Genomic DNA, 17,763 nt, shown 5'->3' with positions numbered 1-17,763 from the left:
CCAGAGTTCAGATAGCTTTACTGCTTGAAAGTCTTTGTAAAGTTAAATTGAACTGCCGTCTTCCCTTGTAAGTGTAGCACTCCTGAAAAAGAGTATAATGATTAAAGAAAAATGAAATAAAAAAGAGTGCAGCAGTGCTTCTTTGTTGTTATATTTACTCAGAATGAAGTGCTTCACGGGCGCGCACCACCCACTGAAGTGTGCGGTGACGTAATCACGCTGGTATGCCAAGCGAAAATAATTAATTTAATAAATGCACATATCAAAGCACAAATAAGAAATTGAACAGTATATAAAAGTATTAGAAAATAACATTTTAGTATATCATAATGGGATTGAAGAAATTGTACAAACATAAACAGCTTGTACCACGAGTCGCATTAGTGTGACGTCAACTCCCCTCTTCGATTGATTGGCTAGAGGAGTATCTGTCAATCTAGAACTAGTGGACCAATGGTGACGCTTAAGCCCGCCCTAATTTACATGAAACTCGAACTGCAACATTTGGAAGAGCGAGCGCAGAACATAGAAAGAAGAGCGAAGAGAAAAACATCACAAGCGTACAAAAGAGTAAAATATGAGCAGAAAATGCAAGAAAGCACAAAGTACACAGTAATAAAACCATACTTTTTAACAAAGCATGACCATAAGTTTAAGTTTTGTGCAAAATAACTTTTAATGTGTTTAAAGTTTTTATTCATGCTTGTTATTTCTTTATTCACGCTTATTATATTTTGATCCGTGACCACGTTGTTTGCTATTCTGATCATTTTGCATTATTTTTTTCAGTTTGTGCAATATATTTTTACATGTGTTTTTAAATTTTTGATTCACGCTTATTATTTTTTTATACGTGACCGCTATATATTTGGCGGGAATTTGATCCCATACCGGCGCTCTGAACATGTCATGTGACTCGACGGCACGTACCAGTTTGTTTTCTTGCATGTAGATTCTCTGGAGTTTGTTGCATCCCTGCGCCAGCGCGACCAGGCCGTCGTCACTGATGCTGTAGCACTGGCCGAAGTGGACGTCCTTCAGTTCTTTACAGTGTTCGCCCAACTGCGCAAAACACACACACACACACACACACACACGTTCAGTTCAGCCTTCAAATGTTCAATATTAGTGGTATGATTATATACAGCAGGGATTCGCCAGGGTTTTGTCAGTGATTTTAAGTTCATATTTCAACAAGACATTCACATGTTTATGGTCACATGACATGCGGGTAAATACGGAAGAAAATTAGAGGTGAAATATTTTGTTTGTTTACCTATGGAAGTAAAATAATGCCTGATGTATTTCAAACAAAATTGCTTGTTGAATTGCACTAACTGAAATAAATATGCATTGCATTAATAACCATGCTTGCATTTAATGCATTGTAATGGGCTGAAATTCAAAATGGTGGTGTGAATATGAATTATTGAACTTTTAATAATGAAAATGTGTGAGAAATGTTTTGAATTTAAACATTCGTACTTAAAATATACGACCATGTTGAATTTCAACCCAAAAGCGATAAAAATACAATGCATTAAAATGCAAGCACGGTTAATGCAATGCATATTTTTTCAATTAGTGCAATTCAACAAAATTAGGAATTATTTTACTTCCATAGGTAAACAAACAAAATATTTCACTTTTTTTATTTTTTTTTCCAAGTTTTATTCAAATTCATTTATGCGCATCTTGGCGTTTCCATCCAGAGTTTTTTTATGCGATAAGCCAAAATGTGTGTAAAAATAGGTAGATGGAAACACAGCCACTGATTAAAATAAATGCACATTTAATCAAACCAATCATTCTTTTTCTCCTCATTTGAATGCATGTTTTTTATGCATGTTCATCCGGTGTTTTTTTTTATGCAACATCCCAAATTTGGCATTCATTAGTGCAGTTATCCAATCACAGCCTCTGCTGAACAGCTGTGTGAGGGATTTATTCATTAAATGTGTTTCCATCGAAGTTTATGCATGTTCTCCTATCAAATAGAAATTGATCCTCCTCAATTAAAGGTGCAGTGTGTAATTTTTTAGCGACATCTAGAGGTGAGGTTACGAACTGCAACCAGCAGTGGCCGACAGGAAGTGATGTCATCGTCTGAGACAGCAGAGAGACAGTTAAGCCAGAGAATGTCTAATAAGGGGAGAACTTCCACTCTCAGTAAACTTCCAGCTTCTGAACTGGTTGCAGTTCCACTCTGGCTCCACATGAGGGCGCTCACAGGACGAGTGCAGTTCCACTCTGGCTCCACATGAGGGCGCTCACAGGACGAGTGCAGTTCCACTCTGGCTCCACATGAGGGCGCTCACAGGACGAGTGCAGTTCCACTCTGGCTCCACATGAGGGCGCTCACAGGACGAGTGCAGTTCCACTCTGGCTCCACATGAGGGCGCTCACAGGACGAGTGCAGTTCCACTCTGGCTCCACATGAGGGCGCTCACAGGACAAGTGCAGTTCCACTCTGGCTCCACATGAGGGCGCTCACAGGACGAGTGCAGTTCCACTCTGGCTCCACATGAGGGCGCTCACAGGACAAGTGCAGTTCCACTCTGGCTCCACATGAGGGCGCTCACAGGACAAGTGCAGTTCCACTCTGGCTCCACATGAGGGCGCTCACAGGACGAGTGCAGTTCCACTCTGGCTCCACATGAGGGCGCTCACAGGGCGAGTGCAGTTCCACTCTGGCTCCACATGAGGGCGCTCACAGGACGAGTGCAGAATGAATGGAGGTCTATGGCGCTATAACCCCTCAAAATGCACTTTTCTCAGCATATAATTTTTTGTCTAGTACTTTGAATGTTGTATTCGAAAGGAGATGTTGAACAAAAAGGAGATGTTGAACCCATGTTGAACTTGCAAAACCAACAATCAAATCTGAGATTTCTCAACGGCAATCGCGTGAAAGAGACACATTTAGCCGTCTAGCTCCATAGACTCCCATTCATTCTGCACTCATGGGCGATCGCCCCCAGTGGAACTCTGGTGAACTACAACCAACATTCGGTACAATAGGACTTAATAGGGAGTGGCCAGGCTCTCCGTGGACGGGCTCTGGTTAAGCAATGAGGTTTCTTTACAAAGATAAAGTAAGAAATTGGATTTACTTGATTATTCAGTAAAACGATATGTTATTGCTATCAAATAAAAAATGATCCTCCTCAATTGAATGCATGTTTTTTATGCAACATCCCAAATTTCGCATTCAAATATGTGTGTATGGAAACCCAGCTAATGAACGGCTTTCACACGCATCCATTAAATGAGCTGAAAGCGTGTGTGCGGTGCGTCTCACCAGTCTGAGCGCGTGGTCGGTGAGTTTGTCCTGGTTCCCGACGTGGACCTTCTGCAGGAGCGGGCAGTGAGCGGCGGCGGTGCACAGGGACACGTCGCTGAGCTGCTTACACCGGTACGCTGTGTACTTGATCAGACCGGGACAGTTCGACGCCAGAGAGCACACGCCGTGGTCCTGAACGTTCCTGCAGTCGGAGATGTTGATCTCGGTGACGTTCTGTCTCCTGGACGCGATCTTCACCAGGAGATCGTCTTTCACCTGCGCTCACAGTGGCATTTTAACAGTTTTCAGGCATTATTTCAATTAAAATAGCACAGTTTTGCTCCTGCAATAATATATAATACAGTCAAAACAAAATGTACTCAGACACCTTCAATATTTCTCACATTATCACAGTTTACTCGCTATAGTTTAGAAAATGGTGATAAAATATGAAATCAGGACTTCTTTAACCTGCACTCAGGGAGAGAAATAAGTGGCATTTTAACAGTTTTCATGCATTATTTCAATTAAAACCACATATCAACACCCTAACACACACGCAACACCTTAATATTGACATTTTTGCACCTACTATTTAAGTTTTGCACCTGCATGCACCGCTTACATATCCGTTACGGACTTACAGTGCATAACTGGCAGGGAAAAAAATATTTGTACAAATGCATATGAGAAGTAAAGCTTTCGGCTATAGTTCGTTAAAAAATATGTGTAAGAAAGGCTATTTGCTACATAGTTATTAGGGGATCTAATTGTAATTTTTCTAATAAAATGTGGTTTAAAATTTGCTTTTTAAACAAATCCTGGTTTGTACGGCTGCAAATCATGGACAAAATTGTGTGATTATATGTCAATATAGCTATGACATAATAATAACAATAATATAAAATATATAAGTGTAATGTATAATAATAATTCTAATATTTAAAGTAAAAAAATATGCAGTGAAATATTGCAATTTTGTTTTATTTAGCAATTTTATATTAATATGATAATATAATATTAATAATTTGTATTACACAAATAAGTAAATAAAACTTAATATATAAGAAATATTACTATTGTAAAAAAAACTGTAAAATAATATTAATATAATAATTTGTATTATAAAAATTATTAAATAAAATCTAATATATAAATACGAAATAACCTTGTAAAATAAAAATTAGAGAGTTGTAAAATAAAATTATTATTTTTCTTAAATAGTCTTAATTTCTTCATAACATTTTAACATGTAAAACAAAATGAAAGCATGGGACACTGAAATCTTGATAATTCTATATATAAATAAGAAATATTACTATTGTAAAATAATTAAATGAATGCATGGGGCACTTAAAGCTTCTCTGTTTTGATAATCACTTCTCAATTCAAGAATAATAGTTATGCACACCTATAGATCTATTATTTAGCCATTTTATATTAATATGATAATATAATATTTATAATATTTATTATAAAAACTGAAAAATAAAGATGTATTAATTTTATATATAAATAAGAAATATTACTATTTTAAAATAAAACCCTGTAAAATAAAATAAAAACTGAACGCATGGGGCACTTAAAGCTTCTCTGTTTTGATAATCACTTCTCAATTGAAGTATAATATTTCTGCACACCTATAGCTCTATAACTAGCGCAGTTCTGCACATAAACAGAAGACGACAACACAAACCTGCTGGAGGCCGCTGAGGTCGATCTGCTTCCAGAACTGGAAGTCTAAGCAGAGATCGCGCCAGTATTTACACACCAGAGACGCGCCGAGACACCGCTCCTTCACCGACAGGTGAGAAAACACCTGAGGACACATCACACACACACGGTTCAGCCGGTTCCTCCGCTCAAAACAAGAGACGGAATCAAAATTACAGTGTCATATTCATTAAACAATATCAATCTGAGGATTTCATGCACAGCATTTGTCAATATTATGCTGCTCATTACTTCTCTACAATAATTGTTGTGTTTGCAAACATTTTTTGCATTACAAGTTTGTTTAAATATGCAAATGAGGGATTATCTAATTAAATATGCACACATTTGCATGTATTTCCAAATCTGAACACTGGATAAAGCCAGATACTTTGTAGACATTTTAAAGGATTTTACTGAGGATTTCTCTTTTTATCACTCCATAAATCAGAAAATACAGTCAACAGGTGGAAAAAAAGTCATTTTCACTGTGTTTTCAGGAATAAAATGTTCTGTAAATCAGGTGAATGTTATATGGACAAACCTTCAGAATATAGATATGAATAAAACTGTAAAGTTTGGTGTGTGTAAAGCTGATGAAGTGATTTCTGACTCAAACTCTCCGGGCTTTAAAGATTGAAATACAGTGCAATGAATAAACTATAACTATAACTTTTATGAGGGAGTTATGATTTGAAACTATAACTAAAAATAAAGATGTTTTCTTTCCACTAGTCTGAAAGAAGACTCTCAAAATAGAGCTAAAAACTAAACAGTGCATTAAAAACTATGTTTTTTAAACCTTTTTAACCTTTGAAAACCCTATAACACTTCTGTGGTGTTCCTGGTCAAAAGTTAAATTGATTCTTAAATCAGTGAGGCCTGCGATCAATCCGTTTCAAAAATACATTCAACAAATACATTCAACACCTGTCCTCATTTAAAGAAAAGAAGTTGACAATAAGATTGAATCCAATATTTGGTGATAAAATAGCATAACAAGAGATTTATACGGTGTTTTTTTTTTTTTTTTTTTTTAGGTCGGTCATTTTTGACCGGGAACACCACAAGTGTGACTTTATGCCATTTAGTACAAAATAAAAGCATTTAAAAATAAAATAAAAATCCTGGTTAAACATTATTGTGATTTTTTTTTTTATTTTATGTTTTGTGCAAAATTGACAAAATGAACCACAAATAAAGCTTTTTTCTATCAAAAACTGAGGTATGTAAGCTCAGATAAATAAAGCCTACGATCGATCAATTCCAAAAAGTAATATAAAACCGGTCCTAATTGGAAGAAAACAAGTTGAGAAAAAGATTGAATTCAATATTTGGTGATGATGTCGCATAATGAGAGATTAATAAGCAATTTTTTGTGGGCCGGTCATTCTTGACTGTGAACATCACAAGTGTGACTTTGTGCATGGATAGATGCACTTTTATGATGGATAGATGCACTTTTATGATGGATAGATGCACTTTTATGATGGATAGATGCACTTTTATGATGGATAGATGCACTTTTATGATGGATAGATGCACTTTTATCATGGATAGATGCACTTTTATCATGGATAGATGCACTTTTATGATGGACAGATGCACTTTTATCATGGATAGATGCACTTTTATGATGGATAGATGCACTGTTATCATGGATAGATGCACTTTTATGATGGATAGATGCACTTTTATGATGGATAGATGCACTTTTATGATGGATAGATGCACTTTTATGATGGATAGATGCACTGTTATCATGGATAGATGCACTTTTATGATGGATAGATGCACTTTTATGATGGATAGATGCACTTTTATCATGGATAGATGCACTTTTATGATGGACAGATGCACTTTTATCATGGATAGATGCACTTTTATGATGGATAGATGCACTGTTATCATGGATAGATGCACTTTTATGATGGATAGATGCACTTTTATGATGGATAGATGCACTTTTATCATGGATAGATGCACTTTTATGATGGACAGATGCACTTTTATCATGGATAGATGCACTGTTATGATGGATAGATGCACTGTTATCATGGATAGATGCACTTTTATGATGGATAGATGCACTTTTATGATGGATAGATGCACTTTTATCATGGATAGATGCACTTTTATGATGGATAGATGCACTTTTATGATGGATAGATGCACTTTTATGATGGATAGATGCACTTTTATGATGGACAGATGAACTTTTATCATGGATAGATGCACTTTTATGATGGATAGATGCACTGTTATCATGGATAGATGCACTTTTATGATGGATAGATGCACTTTTATGATGGATAGATGCACTTTTATGATGGATAGATGCACTTTTATCATGGATAGATGCACTTTTATGATGGACAGATGAACTTTTATCATGGATAGATGCACTTTTATGATGGATAGATGCACTGTTATCATGGATAGATGCACTTTTATGATGGATAGATGCACTTTTATGATGGATAGATGCACTTTTATCATGGATAGATGCACTTTTATGATGGACAGATGCACTTTTATCATGGATAGATGCACTTTTATGATGGATAGATGCACTTTTATCATGGATAGATGCACTTTTATGATGGACAGATGCACTGTTATCATGGATAGATGCACTTTTATGATGGATAGATGCACTGTTATCATGGATAGATGCACTTTTATGATGGATAGATGCACTTTTATCATGGATAGATGCACTTTTATCATGGATAGATGCACTTTTATGATGGATAGATGCACTTTTATCATGGACAGATGCACTTTTATGATGGACAGATGCACTGTTATCATGGATAGATGCACTTTTATGATGGACAGATGCACTTTTATGATGGACAGATGCACTTTTATCATGGATAGATGCACTTTTATGATGGATAGATGCACTGTTATCATGGATAGATGCACTTTTATGATGGATAGATGCACTTTTATGATGGACAGATGCACTGTTATCATGGATAGATGCACTTTTATGATGGACAGATGCACTGTTATCATGGATAGATGCACTTTTATGATGGATAGATGCACTGTTATCATGGATAGATGCACTTTTATGATGGATAGATGCACTTTTATGATGGATAGATGCACTTTTATCATGGACAGATGCACTTTTATGATGGACAGATGCACTGTTATCATGGATAGATGCACTTTTATGATGGATAGATGCACTTTTATGATGGATAGATGCACTTTTATCATGGATAGATGCACTTTTATGATGGATAGATGCACTGTTATCATGGATAGATGCACTTTTATGATGGATAGATGCACTTTTATGATGGACAGATGCACTGTTATCATGGATAGATGCACTTTTATGATGGATAGATGCACTGTTATCATGGATAGATGCACTTTTATGATGGATAGATGCACTGTTATCATGGATCGATGCACTTTTATGATGGACAGATGCACTTTTATCATGGATAGATGCACTTTTATGATGGACAGATGCACTTTTATCATGGATAGATGCACTTTTATGATGGACAGATGCACTTTTATCATGGATAGATGCACTTTTATGATGGACAGATGCACTTTTATCATGGATAGATGCACTTTTATGATGGACAGATGCACTTTTATCATGGATAGATGCACTTTTATGATGGACAGATGCACTGTTATCATGGATAGATGCACTTTTATGATGGACAGATGCACTTTTATGATGGACAGATGCACTTTTATGATGATAGATGCACTTTTATGATGATAGATGCACTTTTATGATGGATAGATGCACTGTTATCATGGATAGATGCACTTTTATGATGGATAGATGCACTTTTATGATGGACAGATGCACTTTTATCATGGATAGATGCACTTTTATGATGGACAGATGCACTGTTATCATGGATAGATGCACTTTTATGATGGATAGATGCACTTTTATGATGGACAGATGCACTGTTATCATGGATAGATGCACTTTTATGATGGACAGATGCACTTTTATGATGGACAGATGCACTTTTATGATGATAGATGCACTTTTATGATGATAGATGCACTTTTATGATGGACAGATGCACTTTTATAATGGATAGATGCACTTTTATGATGATAGATGCACTTTTATAATGGATAGATGCACTTTTATGATGATAGATGCACTTTTATGATGATAGATGCACTTTTATGATGGACAGATGCACTTTTATGATGGACAGATGCACTTTTATGATGATAGATGCACTTTTATGATGATAGATGCACTTTTATGATGGACAGATGCACTTTTATAATGGATAGATGCACTTTTATGATGGACAGATGCACTTTTATAATGGATAGATGCACTTTTATGATGATAGATGCACTTTTATGATGGACAGATGCACTTTTATGATGGATAGATAGATGCACTTTTATGATGATAGATGCACTTTTATGATGGACAGATGCACTTTTATCATGGATAGATGCACTTTTATGATGATAGATGCACTGTTATCATGGATAGATGCACTTTTATGATGGATAGATGCACTTTTATCATGGATAGATGCACTTTTATGATGGATAGATGCACTTTTATGATGGACAGATGCACTGTTATCATGGATAGATGCACTTTTATGATGGATAGATGCACTTTTATGATGGATAGATGCACTTTTATGATGGACAGATGCACTGTTATCATGGATAGATGCACTTTTATGATGATAGATGCACTTTTATGATGGACAGATGCACTTTTATAATGGATAGATGCACTTTTATGATGATAGATGCACTTTTATGATGGACAGATGCACTGTTATCATGGATAGATGCACTTTTATGATGGACAGATGCACTTTTATGATGGATAGATAGATGCACTTTTATGATGATAGATGCACTTTTATGATGGACAGATGCACTTTTATCATGGATAGATGCACTTTTATGATGATAGATGCACTGTTATCATGGATAGATGCACTTTTATGATGGATAGATGCACTTTTATCATGGATAGATGCACTTTTATGATGGATAGATGCACTTTTATGATGGACAGATGCACTTTTATCATGGATAGATGAACTTTTATCATGGACAGATGCACTTTTATGATGATAGATGCACTTTTATGATGGATAGATGCACTTTTATGATGGACAGATGCACTTTTATAATGGATAGATGCACTTTTATGATGATAGATGCACTGTTATCATGGATAGATGCACTTTTATGATGATAGATGCACTTTTATCATGGATAGATGCACTTTTATCATGGATAGATGCACTTTTACACAGACCTTGAGCAGTATGGAGGAGGGCAGCTGGTTGACGTGAGACGTGTCTGTGTTCTCAGCGCTCTTTCCCTCCTCCAATCCCTCGTTCTGGGACAGCTGGCAGGAGCATGAGGACGATGCGTCGGCGGCACCGCTAGCATCTGTACGCCACGCCACACCGGACCCGTCCGAAGGAGAAGAAGAAGAATTAGAAGAAGACGGGCGGAGCAAACACTGGCTCTCAGGAGCCCCGGCGTCTCCTCGTTCCTCGTTCTCCATGGGCTCCTGGAAGGCACAGCGCGGCTGCTTGCGGGGCGAACACCGCTGCAGATCAGCACACTTGCGCTTGCACACCATTTCCGAATAGTCCACGCAGAAGAGCGCCGGGGGCCCGATTAGCTTGGCGGACAGCAGACCCCGACCCTGGCCTTCCCAGATGCCCAGCTCTCCCGGAGACAGGAGGAACGCGGCGCACTCCTCGGGCGAGTTCAGGGACACGTAGCGCTCGGCGAGTTTGGCCGCCTCGAAGGGCCAGTCGTCCTCGATGCTCGCGCTGGGGCCGTGGACGATGAAGCACAGCATGCAGGGCCCCTGAAGGAAGCAGTTCCTCCGCCGCTTCTTCTTGCGCAGCTTCCGTGTTTTCTTCTTCAGGCTGTAACCATTTTTGGAGAAAAGATGGCCCATATAGATGATGATGATTCACGTCGATCGACTCTAAATTCAAGAGAGAGAGAGAAAAATTACACGCCAATCGACTCTAAATTCAAGAATAGAGAAAAATTACACGCCAGTCGACTCTAAATTCAAGAGAAAGCGAAAAATTACACGTCGATCGACTCTAAATTCAAGAGAAAGAGAAAAATTACACGCCAATCGACTCTAAATTCAAGAGAAAGAGAAAAATTACACGCCAATCGACTCTAAATTCAAGAGAAAGAGAGAAATTACACGCCAATCGACTCTAAATTCAAGAGAAAGAGAAAAATTACACGCCAATCGACTCTAAATTCAAGAGAAAGAGAAAAATTACACGTCGATTGACTCTAAATTCAAGAGAAAGAGAGAAATTACACGCCAATCGACTCTAAATTCAAGAGAAAGAGAAAAATTAAATTACACGTCGATCGACTCTAAATTCAAGAGAAAGAGAAAAATTACACGCCAATCGACTCTAAATTCAAGAGAAAGAGAAAAATGACACGTCGATCGACTCTAAATTCAAGAGAAAGAGAAAAATGACACGTCGATCGACTCTAAATTCAAGAGAAAGAGAAAAATTACACGCCAATCGACTCTAAATTCAAGAGAAAGAGAAAAATTAAATTACACGTCGATCGACTCTAAATTCAAGAGAAAGAGAAAAATTACACGTCGATTGACTCTAAATTCAAGAGAAAGAGAAAAATTACACGCCAATCGACTCTAAATTCAAGAGAAAGAGAAAAATTACACGTCGATTGACTCTTGACTCTAAATTCAAGAGAAAGAGAGAAATTACACGCCAATCGACTCTAAATTCAAGAGAAAGAGAAAAATTACACGCCAATCGACTCTAAATTCAAGAGAAAGAGAAAAATTACACGTCGATTGACTCTAAATTCAAGAGAAAGAGAGAAATTACACGCCAATCGACTCTAAATTCAAGAGAAAGAGAAAAATTACACGCCAATCGACTCTAAATTCAAGAGAAAGAGAAAAATTACACGCCAATCGACTCTAAATTCAAGAGAAAGAGAAAAATTAAATTACACGTCGATCGACTCTAAATTCAAGAGAAAGAGAAAAATTACACGCCAATCGACTCTAAATTCAAGAGAAAGAGAGAAATTACACGCCAATCGACTCTAAATTCAAGAGAAAGAGAGAAATTACACGCCAATCGACTCTAAATTCAAGAGAAAGAGAAAAATTACACGTCGATCGACTCTAAATTCAAGAGAAAGAGAAAAATTACACGTCGATCGACTCTAAATTCAAGAGAAAGAGAAAAATTAAATTTCACGTCGATCGACTCTAAATTCAAGAGAAAGAGAAAAATGACACGTCGATCGACTCTAAATTCAAGAGAAAGAGAAAAATTAAATTACACGTCGATCGACTCTAAATTCAAGAGAAAGAGAAAAATTACACGTCGATCGACTCTAAATTCAAGAGAAAGAGAAAAATGACACGTCGATCGACTCTAAATTCAAGAGAAAGAGAAAAATTACACGCCAATCGACTCTAAATTCAAGAGAAAGAGAAAAATTACACGTCGATTGACTCTAAATTCAAGAGAAAGAGAGAAATTACACGCCAATCGACTCTAAATTCAAGAGAAAGAGAAAAATTACACGCCAATCGACTCTAAATTCAAGAGAAAGAGAAAAATGACACGTCGATCGACTCTAAATTCAAGAGAAAGAGAAGAATTACACGTCGATCGACTCTAAATTCAAGAGAAAGAGAAAAATTAAATTACACGTCGATCGACTCTAAATTCAAGAGAAAGAGAAAAATTACACGTCGATTGACTCTAAATTCAAGAGAAAGAGAAAAATTAAATTACACGTCGATCGACTCTAAATTCAAGAGAAAGAGAAAAATTACACGTCGATTGACTCTAAATTCAAGAGAAAGAGAAAAATTACACGCCAATCGACTCTAAATTCAAGAGAAAGAGAGAAATTACACGCCAATCGACTCTAAATTCAAGAGAAAGAGAAAAATTACACGTCGATTGACTCTTGACTCTAAATTCAAGAGAAAGAGAGAAATTACACGCCAATTGACACTAAATTCAAGAGAAAGAGAAAAATTACACGTCGATTGACTCTAAATTCAAGAGAAAGAGAGAAATTACACGCCAATCGACTCTAAATTCAAGAGAAAGAGAAAAATTACACGCCAATCGACTCTAAATTCAAGAGAAAGAGAAAAATTACACGTCGATTGACTCTAAATTCAAGAGAAAGAGAAAAATTACACGCCAATCGACTCTTGACTCTAAATTCAAGAGAAAGAGAGAAATTACACGCCAATTGACTCTAAATTCAAGAGAAAGAGAAAAATTACACGTCGATTGACTAAATTCAAGAGAAAGAGAGAAATTACACACCAATCGACTCTAAATTCAAGAGAAAGAGAAAAATTACACGCCAATCGACTCTAAATTCAAGAGAAAGAGAAAAATTACACGTCGATTGACTCTAAATTCAAGAGAAAGAGAGAAATTACACGCCAATCGACTCTAAATTCAAGAGAAAGAGAAAAATTACACGTCGATTGACTCTAAATTCAAGAGAAAGAGAGAAATTACACGCCAATCGACTCTAAATTCAAGAGAAAGAGAAAAATTACACGTCGATCGACTCTAAATTCAAGAGAAAGAGAAAAATTACACGCCAATCGACTCTAAATTCAAGAGAAAGAGAAAAATTACACGTCGATTGACTCTAAATTCAAGAGAAAGAGAGAAATTACACGTCGATTGACTCTAAATTCAAGAGAAAGAGAAAAATTACACGCCAATCGACTCTAAATTCAAGAGAAAGAGAAAAATTACACGTCGATTGACTCTAAATTCAAGAGAAAGAGAGAAATTACACGCCAATCGACTCTAAATTCAAGAGAAAGAGAAAAATTACACGCCAATCGACTCTAAATTCAAGAGAAAGAGAAGAATTACACGTCGATTGACTCTAAATTCAAGAGAAAGAGAGAAATTACACGTCGATCGACTCTAAATTCAAGAGAAAGAGAAAAATTACACGTCGATTGACTCTAAATTCAAGAGAAAGAGAGAAATTACACGCCAATCGACTCTAAATTCAAGAGAAAGAGAAAAATTACACGCCAATCGACTCTAAATTCAAGAGAAAGAGAAGAATTACACGTCGATTGACTCTAAATTCAAGAGAAAGAGAGAAATTACACGTCGATCGACTCTAAATTCAAGAGAAAGAGAAAAATTACACGTCGATTGACTCTAAATTCAAGAGAAAGAGAGAAATTACACGCCAATCGACTCTAAATTCAAGAGAAAGAGAGAAATTACACGCCAATCGACTCTAAATTCAAGAGAAAGAGAGAAATTACACGCCAATCGACTCTAAATTCAAGAGAAAGAGAAAAATTACACGCCAATCGACTCTAAATTCAAGAGAAAGAGAAAAATTACACGTCGATTGACTCTAAATTCAAGAGAAAGAGAAAAATTAAATTACACGCCAATCGACTCTAAAATTCAAGAGAAAGAGAAGAATTACACGTCGATTGACTCTAAATTCAAGAGAAAGAGAGAAATTACATGTCGATCGACTCTAAATTCAAGAGAAAGAGAAAAATTACACGCCAATCGACTCTAAATTCAAGAGAAAGAGAGAAATTACACGCCAATCGACTCTAAATTCAAGAGAAAGAGAAAAATTACACGTCGATTGACTCTAAATTCAAGAGAAAGAGAAAAATTACACGTCGATTGACTCTAAATTCAAGAGAAAGAGAGAAATTACACGCCAATCGACTCTAAATTCAAGAGAAAGAGAGAAATTACACGCCAATCGACTCTAAATTCAAGAGAAAGAGAAAAATTACACGCCAATCGACTCTAAATTCAAGAGAAAGAGAGAAATTACACGCCAATCGACTCTAAATTCAAGAGAAAGAGAAAAATTACACGCCAATCGACTCTAAATTCAAGAGAAAGAGAGAAATGACATGCATGAAGAAAAGATGAGAATGTATACGAACCGCAAAAAATATTTATTGTCTAAGTTTGTTTTCATTATGTTGTACTTAAGATATTATGTTGTTAAATGTTTAATGTGTATCTGCCATGTAATAGCCGGTGATGCTGATATGGCAATAAACTCAAAAATACTCCTAAATCAATTATGAATTGAGTTCATTCAGCTGTAAAGAAGCTCTACAGAAGACAAAACAAATGAGTACAATTCTATAAAAGATTTTTTCATAATTGATGAACTTCACGCTGTTATTGACCTGCATTGCATCAACATTGTACTGAATAATGAATTGGATTTGCATTATTGAATCTGTTTATTGCTATATAAATAAAATTGACTCGACTTGAGTCATTAAAATTGAGTCAAATGCCAGTGGCTTGAACAGAGTTATTTTTCTTCAGGCTGTAACCCTTTTTGAAGAAAAGATATTCCATAGAGATGATGATGATTCACGTCGATTGACTTTACAAAAATTACTTTAAAACTTGGGTAACACTTTACAATAAGGTTCATTAGTTAACTAACTACCTCAGTAAACATGAACTAACAATGAACAATACTTCTCTAGCATTTATTCATCTAAGTTAATATTAATTTCAACATTTACTAAGTGCAAAAAGCATTGATTATCTTCTGTAGAGCTGCGTTACAGATGAACTTCACTGTTATTGAACAGCATTGAATCAACATTGAACTCCACAGCAGAATTGAATTTCTCATATTTGATGAAATTTGCATTATTGAATCTGTTTATTGCTGTGAAGCTGCTTTGTAATACAATTTATTTTGGTCGTTTTTCCTGACTTTCATGATTCTTCTGTATTTTTGCTAAAGCATATAGGCTAATAACAATAATGTGAGAATTGAACTCGCTTCATAATTGATGTAGTATTTGAATTCAAGAGCAAGAGAGAAAAAAATTACTTGCATAAAGAGACGAAGTGCAAAAACCATTTATTATCTTCTGTAGAGCTTCTTTACAGCTGAATGAACTCAATTCATAATTGATTTAGTAGTATTTGAGTTTATTGCCATATCAGCATCACTGGCTATTACATGGCAGATACACATTAAACATTTAACAACGTAATATCATAAGTACAACATAATGAAAACAAACTTAGACAAAAAAAAATAATAATAATAAGTACATGGACAAAATTAGTACAATTCTATAAAATATTTTTTTAAGTACTTGTTTCATAATTGATTAACCTCACGCTGTTATTGAACTGCACTGAATCAACATTAAACTGAATAATGATACTAGATAATTGAATTTCTCATATTTGATAAAATTTTTGATGAAATTTGTATTATTGAATCTGTTTGCTGTGAAGCTGCTTTGAAATCAAATATAAAAAGCACTAAAAGTGACTCGACTCATTAAAATCAAGTAAAATGCCAGTGACTTGAAAAGTAAAAGATTTATTTTAGCCAGTTTTTTCTGACTTTCTTGGTTCTTCTGTATTTTGCAAAAGCATATAACTATAATGTGAGAGGATATGAATGACAGAATTAGGCTCTCATAATTATAGATGTGAACACTGAATTATGAAATAACAGTGTTCATCGGTTTGATTGATCAGAAGCACTTGTCAACTTCTTAATCAACCAATGGAGCGAGTTTGGGGCGTGGCTTATGCGTTTGAGCGACCAATAACAGACAGGAGGAGTGTTTGGAAAACATGTATGACAACAGTCATTTTTGCAGCTCAAATGACAGAAAAAATTGACAATTTCACTATTGCTTCCAATCTAGATCAGTGATGCTTCCTCAGATTTCTGCGTTCACATTTAGCTCAGAACTAGATAAGCACTGAAACCGAGATTTTGACTCGCTTACATGTAAACAAAGTCTTATCAAAGTAATGTTTGTGTCTGTTGCATTGGGGTTTAACACCTAGATTGATTCTGACAGAACATGAAAATACTTTCAAACACATTTTTCAGATTTGCACTAACACATAAACAAGGAAACACACACAGAAGTCACTGAATACCTTGCAGACACACAGATGAGGAAGAGGAAGGTCAATGCTTTATGTGTCTGTCCACCTACTATTGTTTTATAGACACAATACCAAGATGATAATACCATTGGGTTTTTAACAAGTGTAAATACCCTGAAGATGGTAATCCATCTGTACTATGGTATATATATATATATATATATATATATATATATATATATATATATATATATATATATATAGCCTACTATGGTATGGTTTAGGTATATATATATATATATCAGTGTCATCTATACCATAGCCAGGTACTTTTTGTATGGATAATGAGTACATAGACCAGCATATTTTCAGATATCTGGTATAATGTGTGTTATGTCTCAGCAGGGACCATATAAACATTCACAAATGAATGTCACTGTTTACACACGGCTGTGTTGAGCTGCTGACCGAGTGTTGTTGTGTTTCATTGAGTGATAGTGGCGGACGACGCCATTGAACTCCCTCATGAGAAAACAACCAAGACTGAATAACTGCCAGAATAAAACGCGCCAAACCTCACCAGCTCGCGCGACCCTCAGCACCTCCTTCCCGCGCTCTCATAATCCGCGCGAAACAGAAACAGAAGCGTAGCGAACGCACCGCAAACGCGCGCTTGCTGTGTCAACCTGCTAGACTGTTTCAAAACACTTCCGGATTTCAAATAACAGAGGAAATCCCGCCCACAGCTCGAGATGAGAGTGGCTGTTCATTCGCCAGGCTGCCTGTCAGTTAGAAGCGGAGGGCCAA

General features: G+C 36.1%; 1 protein-coding gene across 1 annotated transcript in view; it reads right to left on the bottom strand.

Annotated features, from left to right (window-relative positions):
* The window catches only part of fbxl17 (F-box and leucine-rich repeat protein 17), a 193,733-nt gene extending 176,058 nt beyond the window's left edge, over positions 1 to 17,675 (bottom strand). The window contains exons 1-5 of the mRNA XM_081348524.1: positions 17,537 to 17,675; positions 10,302 to 10,991; positions 4,980 to 5,102; positions 3,302 to 3,559; positions 931 to 1,062 (exon numbers count right to left, since the gene is read on the bottom strand). Of these exons, the coding sequence (XP_081204650.1) occupies positions 931 to 1,062; positions 3,302 to 3,559; positions 4,980 to 5,102; positions 10,302 to 10,961 (1,173 nt within the window). The 5' untranslated portion in view covers positions 10,962 to 10,991; positions 17,537 to 17,675. The remainder of the gene's footprint in view (positions 1 to 930; positions 1,063 to 3,301; positions 3,560 to 4,979; positions 5,103 to 10,301; positions 10,992 to 17,536) is intronic.
* Positions 17,676 to 17,763: the final 88 nt, after the last annotated feature.

The sequence above is a fragment of the Scardinius erythrophthalmus genome, assembly GCF_964197995.2.
Source record: "Scardinius erythrophthalmus genome assembly, chromosome: 20".
Classification (NCBI taxonomy): domain Eukaryota; kingdom Metazoa; phylum Chordata; class Actinopteri; order Cypriniformes; family Leuciscidae; genus Scardinius; species Scardinius erythrophthalmus.
The sequence above is the reverse complement of the archived record's forward strand: the minus strand, read 5'-3'. Positions and strand labels throughout refer to the sequence as shown.